Source organism: Tenebrio molitor, chromosome 4 (assembly GCF_963966145.1).
Source record: "Tenebrio molitor chromosome 4, icTenMoli1.1, whole genome shotgun sequence".
In the NCBI taxonomy this organism is placed as follows: Eukaryota; Metazoa; Arthropoda; class Insecta; order Coleoptera; family Tenebrionidae; genus Tenebrio; species Tenebrio molitor.
In genome coordinates, this window is record NC_091049.1 from 16879864 (window position 1) to 16905457 (window position 25594).

Sequence of the window (25594 nt, forward strand, 5' to 3'; positions counted from 1 at the left end):
ATTGCTACCTGACAAGTTTCAAAGAGACTAGTCCTAATTTTATATTCTTAACTCGAATTTGATACTTGATATTTGTTTAGTCTGGAAAATATTGACAAACATTTTTTTTTTATTACAACATGTATTTAGTTATCGACTACTGAATACAAATGCAAAGTTGTTTATAGCAAAAGTATTAAAATTCGTGAAAAACATTCTGCATAATTAACGTGTTTTTGATAGCTGCTCAATTATTTACTCTCCAGTTGATTTGAATTGCAATAAGAAAACTGGAAGTTTTGTTACATTAAGTAACCAATAAGAAAGTTGTGATATAATGTTTTTATTACGTTGGTTCCATAAAGGATAAAATAAAAATTCTTATATGATCTGGTTATAAATACATAACAACAATCTCAGTTGTCTTAATATAGTCAATTATTTGTTACTTTTTGGATTCTTTATTTTTAAAATGGAAGAAAAGTGTGATAACCTCTTGATAATTATTTTGTAGTAGGTAGGATTTCTCGAAATTCTTTAAAATTCTCTTCATTAACCAAAAAATAACATTGCCTTTTTTAGACGAGAAATGGATAAAATACTGCATTAAATACCGATTAAAACTTAATTCAAAAAAATATTCGAAGACTTTAATTTTTTTTTAAACATTATGCCTGGTAGGTCTGTTTTTGGTGTCTTTAACATCACAAATTTGACATTATTTTTGTACGATTGTTACGATATTATTTTGTTCTCATTTCAAATTTACATATTTTGAACACTTTGGAAAAGGTCTGGTCTTAAACCAGGGTGAATTCATTTTTTTCATCGATTAATTCCCACGTACATGAAACGTGCGTGTTGAGCCGATCAGAGCGCTTGCTTTCATCCAATCAAAAATGTTTATCGTGATAAAAACGTCCTACTACTCTGTCATCTGTCAAAAGTAATTAAAATTGCATGCCTAATCAGAATAAAAATGCCCAAATTCAAATCGAGTCAATTCAGAAAAAAATATTTCATAATCGGTCATTTGGAGGTTAACTTTGTAACTTTTTGCTCGCACACCCGGTGTATTTTTTAATTCAATTCGGAAAAAGTGACTGAACCAAATTTATTCCTTCATATCTTAATTTAGTAACATAAACTAAAGTCCATTCACGTTGGATTTTCCTTTTCAAGGTCAAATAATTTAATTTTTCGGCTCTGTAATTATGTTTTGTAAATAGTGACATGCAGGTAAACACCGTTCACGTTAGATTGAGCATTGCTAAATCGCATTATGTTGATTAGCTGCATGTCACTATTTACGAAACATAATTACAGAGCCAAAAAATTAAATTATTAGACCCTGAAAAGAAAATCCAACGTGAATGGACTTTAAATAAATATGCCACAGCGAATGATTTTAACTTTGAATTCTTGTTGTGTGATGCAGTGCTGATTCGTCTTATCTTACGGCCACCTTTTATTATTTTCTAAACTAATGTTTTAATTCTGCTAACTAATTTCACCAAAGTTCTAAAATCCTACTAAAGTAGAAAACTTCACGTTGTTTAATCGAAACGTCTGTCTTTGCTTAATCATGCACATATGTGTACTTGCTATACACACTCGTTTTATTGGTCGCCTACCTCTCGAAAAATGTATTATTAATAATAATTAATGCTTTATCTTCAATGTAAAAGTCGTTTTACCAGTTATTCTAGGATAATTGTTGTTGCTTACAATTACAGGAAACGTCCGTAAACTTTGCCGAAATCATAAACAATTTTCAAGGTTAACATCAATACCGTTGCTTTAAACCTGACGTTTGTTTGACATTTCACTGAAAAATTTGCTTACCAATGACGTCGCGTTTGGCAATAAAGCTGGTAAATTATAATAATCTTACGAATGTAAAATGTTGCTCTTGTTTATTTTATAAATTTTCTCCATTAACAGATAATAATAATAAAATGCACAATTATAATTCCAACATCTAAAATTCATGAAGTATGATTTATTATAAAGTAGCGTTTGAGACCAAAAATTGGCGACGCCCATGCATCGAACTCTTATTTGCATAGGATTTCGCTACGACGTGACCGATAATTTGCAACGGCTGCTCTGATTTGTTTCCTTTTTCATCACTTTGTACAAGCCCTAAATTAAAGAGAGTTAATGATAGGAATAGAATTAGGAAGCATTTTTTTCCCAAGTACAATTAGTAGGTATGCTTTAGATGATTTTAATAAGTAATTTATGTTATGTTGTTTCTTACTCATATCTGGAGGCTAGGGTTCTGTTAAATGATCAAAAAACGATCTTTTCTTTCTTTGAAGGATGCGAATTGAAATGTTTTTACTGTTTTGATCCTTTTTTTAATAATTTTAAGATGCCACTTGCAACTTTCATCTTTCATGGCTCGCTCCCAATTCTCCTTTTCAGTAAACGTGACATTCATTCATTTTGCAGAGACCTTTATCATGGCCAGTTCTTAGCACAAGACGTGATGTTCCCAAAAAATCAAGCGCTCACGGTCCCAATTATCTCACGAACTTTCATTCGTCGGTCGTTTAGAACCACATTGTAGACTTTAGTGATGTTTTCTTTACTCGTTACAGTTGACGGTCGACCACTGCGAGGGTCACATTCAATGCTCTTATAGTGATGTTTTTTATTATGGCGTATGAAAAACCACACTTTACACGTCGTAAAATCTATATTGGTTTTGATGTCAGTTGAGGTCAAGCTTTTTTTTATCAAAATATTTCATTACCGCAGAACGTCAATGTTATTTATTGTTTGGAAATTGTGCAAGAAGTGTACAAACTTCAACATATTATCCTCAAATCACTATTGAAAATACAGCTTTCAAAATGTTTACTATAAAGATTTGTGTTCATTTAAATTTATCTTCAAAGTAGGCGTTGAGAGTCGATTGTGAACGTACCACAGATTACTGAGCAGGGATCAGCTGTTTTTACTTTGCAGACTGACGAGTGGTGCGTTCACAATCGATTCTTCAACGCCAACTTTGAGGATAACTTTAAATGAACACCCCATATTTCTATATCTTTACCAAAGCTCAAGACATAGAAATGAAAATATGTATTCCAATACTCCATCTACCAACTTCACATTACGGAAAAGTTATAACTGACTGGTCAACCTAAAATAGCATTCTACTTGTTACCAAAAACTTGAATCCTCATAAAGTTACTTGTATTGAGGATTTTTTGTGTAGAGTTGAGTGAATAAAGCATATAAAGCAGAGTGGAAAGCAAAAAAAGAGAAGCAACCGAGCCGTAGAATAAAGAAAATAAATAAAGAAGAGTCGTTCGAAATACGAGAAACAAGTTTCCTGGAACATTACGAAAGCTGAAACAAGCGGCAATTTTGTGCAAATAATTCATTCTTATCTAACCAGAAGAGCTCGCCAGATGTGCGACGGCTTTTTGAACAAAAAAAAAAACACTCAGGACTACCCGTATCACCACCCTGAAAGAAAACGTCCGAACGTTTGTAAATTTACGAGAAAAAAATGGAAAATGTTGACGCGTTTCTCACGCCGCGCCGGTGGACCAGGAAGAACGTTCTTTTTGCCGGAGTTTCCTTTCAGGGTGGTGGTATGGGCAGTCGGGGCAACCATCCTGATTTTTTTTGTTCAAAAAGCCTGGCGATCTCTGCTCGTACGAGTAAGTTCTAAAATAATGAAAATTTCTATTTTGAGAAATCACTAATAGGTATTTAATTTTATCCACTTATTTTTGCATCAAAAGTGTCACAAAACAAATATAAATGTAGTTATTTTTCTCTTAGTCATATCTCACTTAAAAATGTCAATCATTGTTTTCTTGACCTACGACCAAAACAAGTATTTGTTGTGACATTTGTCACTTCCTCATGATCTCAAATGAAAAAACTCCATTTAACCCTCAAATTATCAGACTCTCAAAACAAACATTGCCGTCGTTGGCCTTTGGATAAAAATAAACACTCAAAGATTTGATTGCAACAGTCTTCATTGCGTGATCGGCCTTCGCTCGAATCACCCTCAGATTTCTGAACCGATTCCTGCAATGGGAAAATCAAACCGAATCATCTTACATAAATTTAGTTTCACACACTTCCGATTCTGACCGCTCTTACGCAATCACTTTCACTGTTTGTTCGCCTCTGCCCGCTCTGACCGTGAATATCCGAAACAAGAATATAGGGCGCAACCGGTACGAACATGTTGCAGCAAGAGCGATCAGTTGCACGCACTAGATGACGCGAAAGTGACACCATTACTTTCACGACGTTCCGCTGTTGGTGCAGGTCGCTGCATGGTGTAGCAAGTGGTTGGCCTTGACTTAGAAATCGTGCCTATATTCACTGCCATTAAAAGTCAATGATATAACTTCCCGTTTCAAAGATTTTCTAATGAAGGAGTTGACTGACCCGAAACTGATGGGAAATGGAAGCATGCGTTACAGATGATGGTTGAAGAAAGTAAGTCAAAAGAGTAAGAGTGATTTTAAAAAGAATTAAAACACAGTTATCTAGATCGTACGCAGCGCAATAATGATTTTCTTATGTAAGTGTGCAGTAAATGGAAGAAATGAGCAACATTTTTAGTTTTAGTTGGAGAAACAGACACACTTTCAGTTTTGCGTTTTATGTTTTATTTTATGAGGGACATGCTGGTCTATATGGTAGGTAAGGTAAATCAAGTATGTGTTGTAACAAATTCCTACACTGTGTTGGGTAATGATTGACTCAATTCTGTTCAAGTTATTTGTTACAATTTGTTAATAAAATATGGTATTTGGATACGAAAGAATGTCAAGTTCGACAAACTACAAATGATGATAATACTATATTATTATGATACTTGCTTAAGTATCTGCTTTTCAAATAACTTCCATTAATTTAGTTAATAATGCAATAAATCTAAACAGCAGTTTTTCTATAGGTAAATAATGTCATTTGTTTAATTTACTTTTAACGACTTAACTATTAATAACTGATAACTTATATGTTTTTTAGATAGGTATTATTTTTTTTTGTAAGTAATGTACCTACATTAATTAAACTTGATAAATGAAAATACACCACTTTTTCATTGCGAATTTATAAATTATGCACAGAAAAACAGAAAAACTTCTAGCCGAAGTACCAGTCGTAACCTCGCAATAATGATAAAAAAAAAATTAAATGCCGATAAATTCTTATAAATAGATCGGTTTAGCCAATTATAGATAGCACAGGACGTAATAACAACGATAAAAACAAGGAAATTCAAGTGTTATGTGCTTTTAACAAATTCATGTTAGTAACGCAAAATCCATAATAAAAATTATGCGAAAAAATCACTCTTCAACAGTTGAAAATTAAGTTCAAAGTTAAGTTGTCAAGAAAATGTTAACAAAGTAATCCGATATTAAAGACTGGTCCAAATGATTCTGTTTAGGAAAAAAATCTATTAAAGAAAAATCTTGTTAAGAATGATCCATGGAAGCTGTTTTGAAGAAAGAAGTATTGGAAGATACGAATTAGCAGTGGTGTGTTTTTAAAAATATTTCAATATTGAGGGTGTTATGTGAATAGTTTGCTTGTACCGTAGGTTCTTTGTTTGTTCACAAAGGATACCAAATTAATGTTACACTGATTTTGGCCCCTTTGCTAAGTCGAGATGTTAAATTCCTGGAGGGGATAGAGACAAGTAGAAGGTGTTGGATTTTCTCATGGGCTATGAGTCATATCTGCGCAAAGGACGAATATCGGTCTCAAGTAGGCGCTACAAACCGACCCGAAAACATCGTCATTCGTTACGTTAGTTTCGTTTCATAGAGTAAATAGTATTCCTCCCGTCGCTAAAGTAGTCGATGTTTTCGGTTTTCATTTACAGATTTTTCACTGGTTTATCGCTCCGCCTGCGCGGAGATATTTCCAAGGTCGCAGCCCATGATAGAATCCAACAACCTCTACTAGCTATTTTACAATGTTCTTTGTTAAAAAGGACGTCTACGAAAATGATGCTATTTGAATAAAGTAGAAGTGACGTAAACAAATCATTGCTACGAGTTTTGAGAAGTTTGAATTTCTTCTGAATGCTCATAAAAATAATGTAACATTGCGTTAATGGAAAATTATACATTTTGCAGCGCTGATTTGGTCCTAAGTGAATACAATTTGCAATAGTGAGCACTCCAGGACAAGTAGACAAGGAGATTGTCTCAAAAAGTAAAAATGATATATGTACATTATGTAATCGCTTGAGTAAACACAATTTGATTTTACCCTTTTCAACCTTACTACCTTTTGATTATATTCCTGGCTTATCTGGTTTAATAAACCATTATTGTTGCTCAGTAAAACAATTTACTTTTCAATTTCGTAATATCAGTAGGTAATTAGCCATTTTAGATAAGATATGTTTACGCTGATTCACTGTTTTATTTACAAAATATATTATTTACTTTGTCTGCTTGATGTTTATGTAAACCTGTCATTGTCACGCAAAATTTTTGTTTTTTAATACAATACCTACCAACAAAAACTAATTTTCATGTTTTAACTTTTTGAATGATGTCGTTATTGTTGTTCGCAACTTTATTTCCTGGGCTAGCGCTTCTAAATGTTTCTGGTTCTTCTAGGAATCACTAAATTTACATAATTTGATCAAAATCTTCTAGAAACAGTGTGAAATTTGTGGGAAAAGGTCGAGGGTACAGTAATAATAATAATGACTAAGCAGTTCAGCTTCCACATGAAAATTTGTCTGGCAAAGCAGACTACGAAGTGAATGGCATCGTGTAGCAAGTGCCACTGCCTTCGGGTGATGTTAAACCGTACAAATATACTTGGCAAAGAACTGCTGACCTTTGTCAGCGATCCTTGACAAAGAAATCTAATTCATTCATAAACACTCTTTCCATTATTTATTAGTTACGCACGTTAGAGGACGATGCCTTTGTTTTGTGAAATTATTTTCGTTTAGGAATGACACTGATGCTGAATTGTACCTACATTCAGTATGTACATTTACGTAATGTAATTAAATAAACGGCGGTTAAATTATGTTGGCGTCCGAAAAAAGAAGACATTTGAATAATTACAACGATTGAAAATATTTGTCAACCTAGATTTAGATAGAGGTTACGTATCTTTTCTCATAAAGTAAATTTACCGCAGTTTCGTAATTAATGGTAATAACGTTAAATTAATATCAATTATTCTAATTAATCGGAATAAGTTTCAGAAGTTCAGTATGATAATAGTAATAGAAATGACAATTATTTTTACCTGTAGACGAAAGGTCCAATTTCTTGAAGCCTGGGTTTCTCACCTAGATTGAGGAAATTGTCTGGGTTTGTAACATTAAAGATGTACACTTTTGTGAGTCTTGTAACTCCGGGTTTTTGCCAATACTGAAAACTCAACGAACCGTTCCAAAGTCTTAGATTCTGAAAAAATGATTTGTTTTTCGACATTCTTTTTGTGAGGAAAAGTCTTACCTTTAAAATGAGGTAGTCTACCCATGGAATGGATGATAGAATAATACCCATTGCCAAGGTAAAAACGCCGATTAAAATTACGGCGATTCGACCTGAAATTAAAAAAAAAGAATTACATATCGCATTTAACTTAAGTTTCAGGTACATATTTTCCTAAGAAATAAGAAAAAAAGAAAAAGAAATTTTATTTTTGAAAAAAAAGCGTCTAAAATTTAAATAAGAGTGAACACGTTTGTCATTCCCAACGTGGTGTTTATATTATCCACGTCGGTTGAGTTATTTTTTTAAAGAAAGCATTACGGTAGTAATTACAGCGTGATCAACAATGACTGAGTCTGTTGGCAATGAAACAATTGAAAATACTGGTGATTTTTGTCTAGTAATTGGCACTGACCACGCACTGACCGGATTTTTTAACTTGAGATGACATTAAAAACATTCTTGGTAATGCAGGTTATGTTTATACTATTACAAAAATTAACCTTCGTTGGTAAATTTTAAATTTGCCAAATTTCATTGTTACCAACAGACTCAGTCATTCTTGATCACTCCGTATAAGCAAATCGTTGTGTAAGATATCCTCGAAAACTTAAAAGGTATTATTGGATTTATTACCACAAAAATTTAGGGGGAAATGGTATATGGTTATTCAAAAATTAAAAAAAATACAAAAGTAAGTTGAAAACTTTAATATATTCCATATTAAGAACAATGCAATAGTGGGTGTCATTACCTCATTGGTTAGTTTTTGACCAATTTAGGTAGAAATTAATTTCATTAATTTTTAATGAGATATTTCCAAATGAGTAAATATAGATAAACGCCGTAAAATTAATTATTAACAAAAGAAAATAAGAGCCAAAAGTTTTGAACCGTACTATGTGCAACAGAAAGTTAAAGTCCTCATACATTTTCGACTTATGAGGACTCTTGTAGTAACTATTAAATGCTTGTTTTAGGTGGTTTGGTATTTTTTATTAAAGTTAATAAAATAAATACACGTATAATTTAATATGCATGTATTTCAAAATTACAAAAAAAAGAACAGTTGTCTTTCTAAATGAAATATGCTAAGTTTATAATAGAAATAAAACAATAAAAAATAAATAAAAGCATGTACACTCATAAAAAAAAAACAGCTTGGCGGATGGCTGATGGATGCGCAGTGGGCTGAAATCCCTCCCACTGGCGGAGCGCACTTGTTTGTTGTGTCTGGAGTTGATCTGGAGGAGATCGTGTACAAAATGGCGAAAATCAGAGATTCTTTCCAAGATAAAAAATCAGTTCTTTTCAGAGCTATTGCCTTTCCTGTGTCTTTGTTAATGTGTGTTAATAGTGATTCGTAAGTAAGGTGAAGAATAAAGTTTAAAGCGGCTGGAGTCGAGAAATAATGGGAAATACAGGGTTATTCACCGTTCCCGCGAAAATTTAATGTTATGCAACACAACATACTAAAAGATCAGATTGCTAGATACCTTGTTCAACGTTTTGCAAATAAGGCATCAAAGCAATTTTAGTTAAAAGTCAAAATGACAATCAAATGCCAACCAAAAATGAGAACCATGTCTGTTTTTTTCATCGTTTGAATACGCGATAAAATCGTGTAAAACGTACGAATTTTTTTATTATGTCAGACTATAAAATTATTCTTCTTACATCGAGCCTTACATAGAGAAGAAAAACGTTAAACATGGTATCTAGCAATCTGAGCTTTTGGTATTTTGTGTTGCATAACATTAAATTTTCGCTGGAACTCTACGGTGAATAAACCCTGTTTATTAGAGTAGATCCGATAAGAAGGAGAAGCTGGAACTCAATTATTAATTCCTCTTGCAAAGGTTCATGAATTTTGAATAAACGACTCAACTGGAAGAAAATTGGCTGCTTATCTAAATTTAAACGAACTTCATAGGTCTAAAAAAATTTATAAACAGAATAAAATGCTTCAAGCTTCAAGTGGACAGCATGTCCGGGTTGTTTAGCAGATTTGCTTCATTGTGTACAACCCTAGCCATACCTTGTCTTACAGACACTCTCTCGTTTCCTTTCTGCGCATTTCATTCGCCAAGCTATTCTTGTCAAGCAGTTGGAAGGCACTCAATAGTCAGTTAGGCATTATTATAACGAAACTTCAGTTATAATGTGCAAAAAATTATTTTTCCCACAACTAATTTAGTATGTCAACGCGTCTTTTATCGTTAACAGGAAGAATATTAATTTGTATAATACGTCTAATCTATACAGGGACAGGGTGTCCTCGATCGATGACGAGCATCGTTTCGCAAAGGTGATATTTTAAAAAAACAGCAATTATTTACTCTACATTAACCGTCATTTGAGTATACTTTATGTGTAAAACAAATGTCTCTGATTAGAATACATCAGAAAAACCAGTTTTGTTGGGAACATGAAAAGTGGTAATATAAGGATTTTACATCCAAAATAATAATTTACTAGTGGTTTATTTATCTGTGCGAAAACCAGTATTGTTAAATATAATATAAATATACATGTAATATTTGCAATTATGGTAAACTTTATTAAAATATTCAATAGAGCCACTATACTATCAAGTTTCAAACTTGACTTGAATTTTCCATTCTAAAACAGGAATTAGAAACGTGTAAATTTATTTGTTGATGCGGAAATGAATGACTTTTTCTAATATTTGTTTAAAATAAATATATCATATTATAATAATTCGAAATTTAAAATATCTACAAAAAATTTAAACGATTTTGAGAATAACTAAGTACAGTTTACAGAGTGTACTATTCTTCGATGTTTGCACAATGTTTCAAAATGACTTTTAGCTGTGACACAAATGGAACGCAAAATTTACGTATGAATTTTTTAATTACACTTAAATGCCAAGGTTTTAGTTTAAATAGAACACTCTTTGATGACAGTCCTTGAGTTATGTATAGAGAAATACATATTATCTATTGTTTTATGTTTTAATAGAAGTAGATTTATTAATTATTATTAAACTGATGAATTCATGACTGTAAAAATTCTTAAATTTTTTTTCTGTATATTGTTTTTAGGTTCCAATTAGTTGATTCGACTAAAATCTAAGAGCGTTTTCTTTTATCTGTCAAAAGAGAGATGTTGGAATGTATTTTTCAAAATTTTATATTTATAAAGAGATGTACCTACAGCTAGGTACAGTTATTTTTTCTTTAATAAAATAAGCATAGAAATACTTGAAATGTAAGTATATAAAAAGGAAAGTATTTAGTAAGAAAATACTAGTAGGTAGTAACATTTTGATAAGAAGAATGTAGTTAATTATAGCAAGGATTTTATCATGAAAGTAAACTAGGACATTATGCAGATGCAGCTAGAAAATTATGTGAATCAAAGCAGCTATAAATAACAACTTCATATGAACTTAAATGAAAATAAAGTAAACGATTATAATTTATTAATAAATATGAATAAATACTTTTGAGGTCAAGAAGATGTCATCAAAATCACCACTAAAAAAAAAAATCCTTAAAGCATAGATCAAGATAATGAATCATTATGAACGCTACATTTATTGTAAAGAAAAAATGAAAAATGAAGTGGTACAGTTTGGAACTTCTACTTAGTTTCAAGTCATTAATCGAGATACAGTATTATTTCCTTGGATGTCAAAAATTCTCATCAAGAAGTCTTAATGAATGATCATGTAAAACGACTAGAGGCCGAGCTAGAATAATGGAATATTTTTTATAACATCATTGATCAGCTTCAATCCCCAGGTGTCCCAAACTTCGAAGAAAACTTGAACGGTACGCTGTTAACTGATAGTAGAAGGTCAGGAGGAAAAAATATTCCATCTCCTTTAGTTTGAAAAGTTACACTTTTGACCTCACTATTTTAACTATAGGAAAGAATTTTGACGATTTCTTTTTGTAGGTCAACGGGAAAACCATTCTGAAGGTTTACGAATATTTTCAGTATTTCCAGGAAATTACTTTGTGTTGACATTATCTGAAAAAATATTTGGCAATATTGCGTCTGAATTCACCCATAAATTCTTCCAACGCAAATGACTCAACTGAAAACAATGGTTCAAATTAATTAATTTCTTGTAAAGTTTGACACTTTTGTATCATTACTGAATTTTACTGTTTACTTTAAGATAATTTAATTGAAATAAATCCAAGATCTTGCCGAACTTACTTCCGGAAAAAGGTCAATATCTTCGAGAATAAGGGGGAAGGAATTTGTTGAGGATCTGCTATACTGGTGGATCGGAAGGTGGCTGGAAGTCTTAATTTTTTGTTGATGGGACACAGATTTTTTGATGTCTTTATTTTAATCACTACTATATTTACACTATTTACACACTCTATTTACTGTATGATGATGGTCTTTTCGCTATTGATAATGATGATTCACTATGATTACTGCCTTGTATAATGATTTTCTCCTTTTCTATCGGTTTTTGTGTCGATAATGATGTCGATAATAATAATGGTAACTGTGTTACCGACGCCGTCTTTGAGCCCGCGCCAATTGAAATTAGCGGGAATTTCAAACATTCTCCCCGCCTTCTCCAACAGGTTTGGGGAATTATTTGCAGCTATGAGACATCTAGTTCTTCTTGATGATGATGATTTTCCAGAGAATTGTCTGAGTTTTCCTCGTGTGTTGAAATTGGTAACAAGGCGAGCTTTGCTACTGGTCTTGTTAGCGTGGCGGTAGCTGTCTTGATCGTCACTACCCGAGTTAACCCGTCCACACCTGGGTGAATTTGAGTTACTCTGGCAAGAGGCCACTTGGACGGTGGGTACCGCTCGTCTGTGAGGAGAACTAATGAGCCTTGCTTGATGTCGTTGTGAGAGTGTTTCCATTTTGAGGTTAACTGGTGAGCTTGCAGACATTCTGTGGACCATCTGTCCCAAAATGTTTGGAGTCTTGCTTGGATTCTCTGAAGATGAGAAAGACGTGAGTCTGGCAAATGAGTGAGAGTTGGCTCTGGAATCGTGGTGAGAGCAGCACCACGAATGAAATGCCCTGGAGTGAGTGCTGAGATGTCTTCTGGGTCATCTGAGAGTGCACTGAGAGGTCGTGAGTTGAGAATCGCTTCTACTTGGGCCAACAATGTTGAGAAGTCTTCATAGGTCAGCACAGTATCTGCGATTGTGCGTCGAAGGTGATGTTTCACCGACTTGACGGCGGCTTCCCATTTGCCTTCCATGTGGGGCGCACCTGGAGGATTGAATATCCACCTTGTCCCATCATTGGTGAGAAGACGTTGAAGTTCCTTGAATTGATGCGTTGACTGATCGAAAAGTTTTTTGAGCAGTGCATCAGCACCTTTAAAGTTCGTTCCGCAGTCGCTGCGTAGGGTTTTGCAAATTCCACGTCGACTGATAAACCGTCTGTATGCTTTGATAAATGCTTCTGATGAGTAGTCTGTTGCAACCTCCAAATGAATCGCTGATGTTGAGAAACACACAAATACGGCTATCCAACCCTTGTAAAAGCGAGTGCCTCTACCTTGATTGAATTTTAACGACACAAGTCCTGCGTAATCAACTCCTGTGTTTTCAAATACTAGTGAAGGTGTGACACGTGATGCAGGGAGTTGACCCATTAACTGTTGAGCTCGAACACCACGAATACGAGCACAGGTGAGACATTTCTGGATGAATGACTTTACAGGAGCCCTGCCTCCTACGATCCAACAACTTTTTCTGATCAGGGAGAGGGTGAGTTGAGTACCTCCGTGCATTGTTCTGGAGTGAGCATGGGAGATGATGAGTTGAGCTAGTTGACTTTCTTTGGGCAAAATAGCTGGGTGCTTACTGTCTGCATCTAGCTGTGAATTCTGGAGTCGACCACCGACACGCAGGATGCCTGCATGATCAATGATTGCAGTGAGTCTTGACAATGCGTGAGATTCCTTGAGACGTTTTCCAGCTTGAAGAATCTTGAATTCCGATGAGTAATACGCCTGTTGAGTTGTCTTTATCCAAAAAAGCTTGGCATTTTCTAGATCCGCTGGGTTGATAGGTGAAACGGACAGTTTTGAGTTGGGAATCCTTTTGAAGCATGAGCAGGCACGTTGCACTAACGCTGTTAGTCTGAGAAGTTTCGTGAGTGTTTTGTTGAAAGTCTTGATTTCTTTCAGTTCAATGAGATCCCAAATTGCTGGTGATTCTGGAATAACTGCTGCATATGAGAGACCTGGTCTCTGTTCTAGGTCGTCGTGGAGATTTTCTGGGGGTATCTTCGATGGCCAGAACTCTGGCGGTTGAGATAGCCACGCAGGTCCTGTCCACCATAATGGATGATGAATGAGTTGAGATGCACTGAGGCCCCGTGATGCACAGTCAGCCGGGTTCTGCTTCCCTGAAATGAACTTCCAGTGAGCTTCAGGCAATGTTTCTTGAATTAATGAGACTCTGTTGCCGACGAATTCTTTCCAACGCATTGGATTGCTCTTGATCCATGCAAGAGTTGCTGATGAATCTGTCCATGTGAATACGGGCACTTTTTGTAGCTCTAGAGTGACCTGGACTCGTTTCACGAGTTTTGCGAGTAACGCTGCAGCTGATAATTCCAGCCGAGGAATTGTGAGACGTTTGAGAGGAGCTACCTTCGTCTTCGAGCATACTAATGTCACGATGGATGAGGAGTCTTGATTTGTTACTCTGATGTATACTACTGCAGCCATTGCCAGTTGAGATGCGTCTGAGAAGCCATGAATTTGTGCTGATGAGATTTCTGAATGCAATTTCAACCAGCGGGGTATCTGGAGTTGAGAGAGTCGTTGTAGATCTTGGCGAAGTTCTTGCCATTTGTTGATGATCTCTGGTGTGAGTGTGTCGTCCCAATTCACCTTCTCGAGCCATAACTGTTGCATGAGGATCTTTGCTTGGATAACAACAGGTGAGATGAGACCGAGAGGATCGAACAGTTGAGCAATTTCCGAGAGCATGGCTCTTTTGGTACAGGTGTTGTGCGTGTTGAGGTTGCCTTTGAATGTGAATGTGTCTGGTTTGCATTGCCATGAGATTCCTAATATTTTTGTAGTGAGATCTTCAAATGAGTGAGACTGTTCTGATGAGGGTTCTGAGGATGTCATGATGAAATCTGGGTGATTGCTCTTCCACTTTGCAAGTGGTAAACACGCTGTTTTACACATCGCCGTCAGCTCTTCGGCGATTGCATTGAGTTCTTCTAGTGAGTCTGCACCCCCGCCGATGTCATCGACATAGGTACCTTTCTTGAGAAGTTCTGCTGCTTGAGGAAATTTCTCGCCTTCATCTGTTGCGAGTTGCTGGAGCACTCGTCCTGATAGGAATGGAGCTGAACGGGTTCCGTACGTCACTGTTGTCAGTTCAAAAACTTGCTCTTGACCTTGATGATTGTGCCAAATGATTCGTTGCAACGGTCTGTCATCTGGATGAACTACTATTTGACGAAACATCTTTGAGATGTCCGTCGTGAAGACACATTTGTGGTGCCGTAGCCAGAGAAGTACGTCGAATACGTCAGACTGAAGCTTCTGACCCGTGTGTGAGATGTCATTGAGAGATACACCTGTTGATGATTTACTTGAACCATTAAATACTACTCGTAGCTTAGTGGTCTTGCTGTCTTCACGTATTACTCCGTGATGCGGCAGATAATACGCATGAGGTGGCTCTGGAGCATCCGACGACACCGGAACCATGTGTCCAAGGGATTCATACTCGCTCATGAAGTCGCTGTACCGTTGATGGAGATTTTTGTTGCGTGAGAGTTGCGTGAGAAGTCTGCGAAGACACCGTTGAGCCTTTTCCTTTGAGTTGCCTAGTGTTGAGATGTCACCGATGAGAGGTAGTCGTACATTGTACCGACCTGAGGAATCTCTTGAGTGTGTTCTGATGAAATGATCTTCACATGCGGCTTCAGCTTGTGTGAGGTTTTCTTGTGATGAGGTTGGAACTTCTTCTTGGATCCAGAATTTGGAGAGGGACTCTTGGAGATTGTCATTGCTGATCACATGAAGTGATTGATGTGATGACTGTTGAGATGGACTTGATACTTTGCCAAAAAGTACACAGCCAAATACTGTGTGAAGTCCTACAGGTTCTGAAGGACCGCCAATGAGTACTCCTGGTGATGAGATTACTGCTGCACATGAGTCAGCACCGATGAGTAAGTCGATTGGACCTGGATGATTGAAATCTGGATCTGCCAAGTCTAGATTTTTCAGATGTTTCCACTGTTGCTTTGGGACTGCCACTGAAGGAATTTGCGCTGTGAGTTGCGGCAGGACATGTGCATCTACATGTACTTGCGCTTCTGAGTGTGTTGACTTGAGTTGACATGAGACGATACCGGTTGTGCGACCGGGTGAGACGCTACCAACCCCAAGAATAGGGATTGTTGAAGATCTTCGCTGAAGATGTAGCTTGTTCACGAGTTGTTCTGCAATGAGAGTTACTTCCGACCCTGGGTCGATGAGAAGTCTTATCCGATGAGTTGCTCCGCTGGGAGAATAGATATCTGCCTGGCTAGTCGCCAAAATGACTGCCGGCCTTGTTGCTGTCGCGCTGTGAAATGATCTAATTTGAGTTGAAGGAACCACGGCGGGTTGAGATGTTTTGAGTCGAGCGGTGTCCAAGTCCGTTTGAGTTGATGCATTGATTTTGAGAATACGTCTCTGTGAGTGATGAGAATTCCTGCTGACTAGTCACTGCATTTGAGTTGGAGGACTACGAGGTGGCCTTCTCGCAGTATTGAATGGTGAGTCATGCAACATCGTGTGGTGCTTTTCGTTGCACTTCTTGCACACGTGTGGGGATTGACACTTGTAAGCGTTGTGCGGACCGAGACAATTGAAACATAAATGCTGCTGAATTACCCAATCGAGACGTTCCTTTGAGTCATACTGTCTGAAGATGGGACAGAACACGATGAAGTGAGGTTTTGAGCAGCATGCGCAGTTCTTCTTCGGGTCAGTTGAGACGACAGGAGACCCATCGGGAGATGGCGATGAGTTGGATGAGCTGGCTGATTCTGATTTTTGTTGTTGAGCAACGTGGACGTGAGCAGGTTTTCCCTTTTGATGAGACGACTGAGTTGGTGTGATTTGGGTGGTCTTCGCTGATGGTTTTCGTGGGGTTCCGTAACCCTCGATGCTTTCCTGTGCCCTTGCACAGGCTGAAAGGTATTGTGCGAGCTGTTCATACGACGGGAAGTCAGTATTAGTTCCAAGGCTGAATTCCCAGTCTTCGCGTGTGCGTATGTCCAGTTTCTGGACCAGGAGATGGACTAATAGTTGATCCCATTGATCCACTGGTGAGTCAAGGGCTCGGAGTGCATTCACTGCTTCACTGGTTGTGTTCAGGAGATCGTTCAGTTCCTTTGCCGATCTGTTCTCAATTCTCTTGAGTGAAAACAGCTTGTCGAGTTGAGCAGTGATGAGTAAACGCTTATTTTCGTAGCGTTTCGTGAGTAGATCCCATGCTGTCTTAAATGAGTCGCCACATACTGGTAAGTTCCCTATGAGACGCGCAGCATTGCCCCTCAGACTGGATGTGAGGTAATGCATTTTCTCGACGTTCGAGAGAGTAGGACTTTCTCCGACTAAGGAGACAAACAAGTCTTGAAAAGGACGCCAGTCCCGAATGTCACCGGAAAATGGCTCGATATTTATCCCGGGGAGTGCCGGCCTGGCGTGAGTCGGTGCTAGAAGACTTGAGTTGGCTAACTTAGCCCCAGTTGGAGGATGGTGAGCTGATTCTAGGTCTGCGATACGAGTTCTGAGCGCAGCCTTACCAGATACGTAGACATGCATTGTTGTCTGGTATGCGTCGTTCTTGAAGTACTCTAGGTCTTTTGAGACGTCTGTTTTTGATATTAAGAGCTTTTCGTGCTCGGCTTCAAATTTTTCCCAGGTTTCATTGAGCATTTCTAGCTTGGATTGAGCAGCCTGCAAGTTGAGTTCACCTATACTTCCAGCATCGTTCTCAGCATCGACGCTGTTGATGAACGCCATCCTGCTGGCCTGGAGCGTGATCCTATTGTTGACAGACGCCATCTTGTTGAGAAGTTCGATGAGATGTGGATGAGATGCCGATGGATGTGTTGAGACTAAAATTGCCACGAAATTAGGTTGAGGTTCTGATCTAAGCACACTTCACACAAAATTTAATTCGCAACCGGCGTGTCCTTTAAATTTTGTTCAATGACGCAGTACGACGTTCTGCGTGCTCCGCAATGCGTCAAGGTCAAGGGTGAAGCACAACTGATGAGATTCACTTTTTCGTGGTTTTTGGTTTAATTAAGACCAGCCACCAGCCTCATCCGGCTCGAAGGACCAAAATGATGTTGAGGATCTGCTATACTGGTGGATCGGAAGGTGGCTGGAAGTCTTAATTTTTTGTTGATGGGACACAGATTTTTTGATGTCTTTATTTTAATCACTACTATATTTACACTATTTACACACTCTATTTACTGTATGATGATGGTCTTTTCGCTATTGATAATGATGATTCACTATGATTACTGCCTTGTATAATGATTTTCTCCTTTTCTATCGGTTTTTGTGTCGATAATGATGTCGATAATAATAATGGTAACTGTGTTACCGACGCCGTCTTTGAGCCCGCGCCAATTGAAATTAGCGGGAATTTCAAACAGAATTTTATTCACATTTTCCTAATGTTCTGTTATCTTTAGTTAAGAACGTATTGTTCAATGTTTCACGAATTTTGGGACATTCTGTAAAAGTTATACATTTTTACTATAAAGGTGTAAATTTGGTGTCGAAGTTGGCGTTGAAGAGTCGATTGTGAATGAACCACTCGTCTTAGAAACACTGATTTTTCAAACTGCATATGCATTAAAACAAGCAAAAAGTGAGGTTAAATTTAAATAGCTGATCAGAGTTGTAATCCGGTGGTGCGTTCACAATCGACTCAACGCCAACTTCTACGTCAAATAAAAAAAAAAAAACACCCGTTATTTACAATAGTATATGTAGGTATTCGTATTGTGTAATAAGTGCGGAAAAATGCCTATTTCTCACGAGTTTACACGAGAAATCGGCCTTTTCGTACTATTGCGGGCAAAAAATCAAATCATCAAATTTCTGTCAGTTTTGAAAAATTCGATATAGTTCAAGCTTTATTGTCATTTTTTTTTTGACACTTTTCCAGCTGACACTTTAAAAATTTATTTTATACTCCTATTTTCCTTTTCCAAATGTCCTCTTCTTTTGATAAAGGTAGATTTTGATTGGAACTTTGCATTAAATAAATTAATATTCACTACGTGCTTACTTACAATCATTCCCTACAACCTACAATACTTAATGACAACGTCAATCAATTCAAAGTAGGGTTAGAATCAGATACTTAAGGGTTATTTCACATTAAAAGTCAAGCCAATGACGTTGATGTCCCACTTTTTTGCCCGTAATAGTACATGTTACACACTGTGCTATTTCTACGATTACATAACACAACTGATAAAGTAAATGCGGATTGACTAGTTTCGAGTAGATCAAAATAACCAACAAAAATCACATACACAACAATTATTATGTAAAAATGCATCTTCTCTCATTTTTTAACATGCGTGATCGACGAATCAACAATAATAAATAATAAGAAATCGAAATAGATGATCAAAAAACATGATAGGAGTTACGACAATAGAATCACAGAAATATCAAATGGAAATACATAATGCAATTCTTGCTTTATATAATCCAATAAATACATTAATAATTAGTTAAAATTGTACACACAGTTGAGTTTTGAGATTCATTATTTGATTTGTTAAATATTATGGCTAGGCGTTTTATTAATTATAATTATAAGTTATTTTATTCTGATATCAGGTGGTTTTTAGGTCAACGTCTGCCAAGTGAAACTGTTCTGTTATAAAATCAAATAAAAAATATAACGGAGTTTTACATCTGTTGCTAAAAGTGAACACAATAATTCGGTTATGTAAATTGATGTGAATGACTATTAAAAATTATCTGAAGAAGAAAGAATTTACCCAATGAAAGTTTTAACGAACCCAAGTGTCTGCATTAAATTCTTAAAGTTATTATTGTACCATAAGTTTATCGGTCGCTCAATATGGGATGACGTGTACGTTACATAATTTTTATAAGAAAAACCGGCACCGTAAGAAGCTACGATGGATACAATTTCATCTCATGTAACACTTGCACTTTCACTCTCATTGCTTAAACTCGGCCGATAAATGTCCTTGAATAATAAAATTTTCTCCATCTTGTGCCCACACAAATGAATTTCGTAATTTCAAATTGATACTTTTTATATTATCTACATTCCATCCTATAGTAAATCAATGCCCTCTAATTATTGGGAAATCAATCTACTGATAATTGAACTACTTACAATTAATTAAATACAATTTCTTGCCCAATGTGATGTTTCAACCAGTGAAGGCCATATTTGTTCTTAGCAGTGACCTTTTCAAAGTTTGGTAACGTTTATTATGTCAGTAACGCGGATATTTTGGTATTTGGGTGCAGGATGTTTCACAATAGAGGGCGTCATTTAAATGCATATAAAAATTAAAAATCTGATACATCTATTTTATAATTTGTAATTTTCTTACGGCGAGGTGCTAATCAAACAAACGTTGCATCAACTGAGAAAAATGTCCACTTTCCAATTTTGTAGCTTCATTAAACGGGAATTGTTGACAAACGTATTAAGCAAACCGAGTTTTTCATTAGGATTCCTAAATGCTAAGCGTACTGGAGATAAATAATAACAATCTTACATCTTTTGTTTTGGTTGGGCAACAAAGGTTTAGCGACAGTAAAATATGTAGGTATTCTTTTTGCTCAGGTGTGTTGGAGCAGCAAAAAATTTTGTTTAGCTTTTGAGTGAAAGGGAGTTTTGTGAATTTAAGTGTAATACTTTATTAACCGGTTTTGATTTGATTTCGCTAGTGTTTATACAACACGCAGAAAAAGTACAGTCAGATGCAACACTAACTATAAATTCAAGTATAAAAGTTTTAAATACTTGGTTAGATTCGATTAATAAAACATCTTTGAACTTTATAAGTGGAACACTCTAAAATTTCATTTTCTTGTAAGAAGTAGGTATGAATTGTTCTGCGGTTAATACCTACGAGTAAAACTTGGTCCAGTTAGATCTTTGAAATAATCGTCTGACTCTAGTTTGACAAATACATTTTACGACTCTTTTTAAAGTTGTTAAACTACAATTACTACGAATCAATATTAGAAAAGATGAATTACTCAAAGGAGTCACCCAGAGTTAAGATGTTAATGATAAGTTAATATTTTGTTAGATTGATCAATACATAAGATTTAAGATTAATAGTTATTTCATAAACAAGTTTGTTAATGAAGGCGATTAAAAATTGAAACTGTTGAAAGCACGAACGAGTGTAGCGAGTGAGTGCCTTTAATAGTTGAGATTATTAATCGCCCATGAACAAACGAGTTGATTACAAAATTTTTTCGTTGACCGCAAACTTTTTTTTTGTGACAAAATTTCAAATTAAAGTCAAATCAAAACCAATTTCATCTTTTTCGATTAAGATGAGACCTTATAAAATACCTTCATCCTTTTTTTTGTCCTCAGCGTAGGCCATTTTTAGATTTTTCAACACTTTCTATTTACTTTTCCACAAAGAGTGTCAGAAGACGTCAACTCCATTCACATTCAATTTCACGTAAAAATCACGGTTGCTAAAAAACCTAGTTACCTTTGAAAAATATGACATGCGAATTATAACCAAAAAGGCCGACTTTTGAAAAAGTGAATTCGTAATTGTGCAGTTATGGAGCTATAAAATATAGAAAACCCTGCTGCACTACCTGCTGCAATGTTGGTAAGTGCAAACAATGCATGTTCAAGATTGTTTATACATCAAAATATCATCAAAATGTCAAAATCTCATAAATCGTTGATTAATGAAAAATAGTGTATTAATGAGGTCCATTAATACACTATATTTTAGACAAAATAATTCATTAATATTGGAATTAACAAGCGGTTAACGGAAAATTTATTTAATCGTAATGATGAGTAATTTTGAAAACGTTGATGAAAGGAATATTTGCAAAAAATTATTTAAACGATAAAAATCTGTTCATTTATTATGAAAAATTAAAATTGTAAATGAAAGTACCTATCAAGTCTACGTCTACTGAGTGTGAACAGTAAGAGCAATTACATAATTAATTTTTTTTAAAGGAAGATTAGCGTTTCATTGTTCGCACAGTTGTTTTCAGAACGAAGTATGGTTAGTCTCTTATAATACAAAAGACATGCTTGACGGAAATAACCTAGGATATCCTTTCGTATTTTTTCCTTTAGAGAAAAATGTCTATATTGCGTCATAATAACATTAGCACGTAGTAGGAAACGGTTTTATTTTCCTCTTAATTTTTGTTTTTTTGCTTTTTACATGGCGGAAATGTTTCTCTCACTCAGTGAGTGTCTCAACAGAATTAATGTATTTGTGTATAGAAAATTAGTAAAAATTTTGATTTAATTGTATTTTCCTCTAAATTATACTTACAAAATTATACATTTTTAAATTTTACATTTTTAATGTACTTAGATGAAATTTCAAAATGCAAAGACTCTTTTACAATTCTATTTAATAAAAGACATTTATTAACCGTTTTGGTAGGACTAGAATCCAAAAAATAATTGTATTGATAACATAATTACATAAAATTTTTGATTTTACAATGCAAACATTTCCGATAATAATGCGGAATCTGGAAAAGTGCCCCGAATGCTTGCAGCGTTTCCACGTTGAATGGCAAGGAAAATCCTCTCAAAAAGGAATTTCTTTGATTTGACTAGAATTAACTAGCATATTACTGATACATATAGTAATATAGCGTGATCAACAATGACTGAGTCTGTTGGCAATGAAATAACTGAAAAATATTGGTGTTTTTCTGTTTCATAATTGGCACTGACCAGATGTTTTAACTTGACACGACATTAAAAAAAATTAGGTTATGTCGGGTATGTTTATGCTATTACAAAAATGATCCTTTGATGGTAAACGTCAAATTCGCCTGTCAACTCTGTCAAAGCTGACAACCGGAAATGCGTTTAGATTACAGTGGTACCAAAATCATTCAAATTTTCATTGTTACCAACAGATTCAGTCATTCTTGATCACGTTGTATTATCTAAATACGATTTTTTTCTACGATCGTAGCGTTAAAATAGTTATTTATGTAACAAGCGAGTAAGTAATACTTTTTCACGAGTTGCTTTACTCACGAGTTGCATACAACATTTTTTTGGCTTTCGTTAAGTTTACATAAATTTGACAAAATCTGTATCATAATTTATTTGTTAATGGTAATATTAAAAGTACAGCTTTGAGGATGATTAATTTCAACTTTTGCACAATTTAGCTTACTAGAATTTTAATTTGCAACATCTGACGAGTTTAATGAAACAACATGGGCTTTTTAGCGCAAATACGTTAAAAAATGAACCGCTGTGGAACTTTTTTAACGGTTCTGGACTGATTTAAAAATCACATATTTTATGAATGAAAAAATCTCTGCATTTAATAAGAGACGCCAAAAATAGTACATTCTTGAATGAGCGTATAATGATGGGTATTATTCAAGAGGAATAGCCATTATACGCGAATTGAAGACTATACTTTCTCCACGAGTATACCAAGAAAAAACAATCTTTGAAAATTTAGTTTAATTTGATTTTTAATATTTGACGATTAAAATTGTGCCTACTTTAGCGGTTGCTACACGATGTGCGACTTATTGTTTACAAATGCATCCGATTGGCGATCTGCCGTTGTAGAATGAAAGTACGAGGGATGTGATTAAGGATTTCAATATTATATTCTAACACGGGGCGTGGAATTGATATCATTCTTTCGTTAAATATCCAAAAAGAATACATTCATTCTTTAAAATTCGTGGAGAAAAATTCTTATTGCATTTCTGATTTGTGTTTTGATGTTGATTGTTTTTTAATTACAAACAATTAGACATAATTTTTCTAGGTAAATATACAGGGTGATTCATATAGTATTATACAAACTTTAACCGGTGGTAGATTCCAACCCCTAGACACTCTTATAAGACACTCTTTTAAGAACTGCAGATAAATGAAAATATTTTACGTTGAAACAAACTGTCGGGCATTGTTGTCAAAATGAAACTAAAGCAACCTTTATAATATCAATATTTTCTCTATAGCAACAATTGTTTGCTTCTATTATGACATTCATAACATTGAACTTAAAGTGGAATCAATTAGCGAAGAATAGCATTTACTAATAGTGAGAAAACCGATATGGTAATTTTTGTCAATTTGTGATGTATGTCTCAATATTTTATTGTCAAGAGCCTTGATAAATAAGAAAAAATTCTGTTAGAGGTGTTCGATTCTCTCACTACTACTACTAACGTAACGAATGACGATGTTTTTCGGTCGGTTTGTAGCGCCTAGTTGAGACTGATATTCGTCGTTTGCGCAGATATGACTCATAGCCCATGAGAAAATCCAACACCTCTACGTTGATATGCTCAAAGAAAGTGCTTGGCTTTTTCGCACGCTTCTACAGGGTTATTCTAAATGATTGTAGTCCAACTTGGCGTAAAAACTGAATGTAAAATTTATGATTGCTGCTCCATATAAAAATTTTCAAAATAATGTGAATAAGTGAATACCTACACACCGTTCACACAGAGGAGTTAAACAACTCAGTATTGTTAGATTCAATTGTTAATTTAAAAAGAAATACATAAAATTCATAAAATCACCGCACTTTTCACCTAAAAAATGACAATGACAGTGACAAAAATTGACAGTTCTCAGTGAGGCGGCAAAAATTTCATAACATGGGCATGGTTTGCTGCGACTACAATCATTTATAATAACCCTGTATAAACGGACATTTTTGGTCTAAGGTTGACCATATAAGAAACTCTTCAGTTATTTGTGGGTAAATCTTATCGCTGGGTATAAACGAAAAACTGTATTCTCAAAAGCTAAACTAAAGTGACGAAATTTGCTGATGTTGATCTCTTGTACCTCTTTGATTGGATGCTATAGTTTTGGATTAAAGTTTTATTCTGCTAATGCGTTTCTGTCGGTAACCGTTACAGAGACATCTTTTTAAACCTAAGACCTAAAACTTTGCGAAAACTTTTCAATGCTACTTACACAAAAACTATAACTCACTGCCACAGATTACACTGTGATTTGTCCATGTTGGAAAACCACATCCGAGATTAAATCAATGTTTTTTGTAGTTATTACAATCTTGATATATTTGGCGCTTGGCTTTGATTTTGTGTCAAGTTTAAAATCTCTGAAGTAGGTGGTTTAAACCAGGGTCAAAGCGACCAAAAAAAAATTAACCCACTAACCTATTTCGTCGGTTAAATTAAGTGCTGTATGTTAACCAGTTAAAGGGCTTAACCTTGTTAATTAGCTGATCGTTAAGCCTGTTAAGATTTTGTTAAACTATAAGGTTCTTTAACTATGATCTTCCATCCAGTTGATTAATTAATTAATGTACCTAACTTCTTAGGTAGGTTGACTGGTTGATTTCTTTTGCCACTTTCGCTCTTTAGCTGGTTTGATTTTTAACCGATTTAACCATTAACCAAGTTAACTGATTTAATTGGTTTATAACTTTACCTTATATTAACGCGCAGATTCGTCACGACAAATTCTCTGGTATAAAGATTTTAATTTTATCTTTCTTTAAAAGGCAGACATTTCTGAACAATTCTTAAACGCAAAAACAAACATTTACTCATATTTTACATGTCAAAAAATAAACTACTCATGAATGAACAATTTTTTCATTTGTCGGTAAACGGAACCACTCTGGTCGGTTAAAATTAGGATTCCAATATAGAATATAATACTTAATAATTTAGCCTTTACATTGACATTTAGATGTTCAAACACTTGTAAGGACAAAAAAAGTACGCAAAAAATGTCTGCAAGTTTTCACATTCCTAATTTACATAATTAAACAATGACACCTATTATATTTTTTATGTAGCGATATTAAATACCTATAAAATATTTGTTAAATATATAATTTTTCTCACAACATATACCGGGTGTTCATTTAAATTTATCGTC

The 25594-nt window shown here is 35.1% G+C and overlaps 1 protein-coding gene across 3 annotated transcripts in view; it reads right to left on the reverse strand.

Moving 5' to 3' along the window:
• Nucleotides 1-25594, reverse strand: part of dsb (debris buster) — a 71340-nt gene that overhangs the window by 5102 nt on the left and 40644 nt on the right. For all 3 annotated transcript variants that reach the window (XM_069043811.1, XM_069043810.1, XM_069043809.1), the window contains exons 3-4: nucleotides 7467-7558; nucleotides 7255-7415 (exon numbers count right to left, since the gene is read on the reverse strand). In XM_069043811.1, the coding sequence (XP_068899912.1) occupies nucleotides 7255-7415; nucleotides 7467-7558 (253 nt within the window). The remainder of the gene's footprint in view (nucleotides 1-7254; nucleotides 7416-7466; nucleotides 7559-25594) is intronic.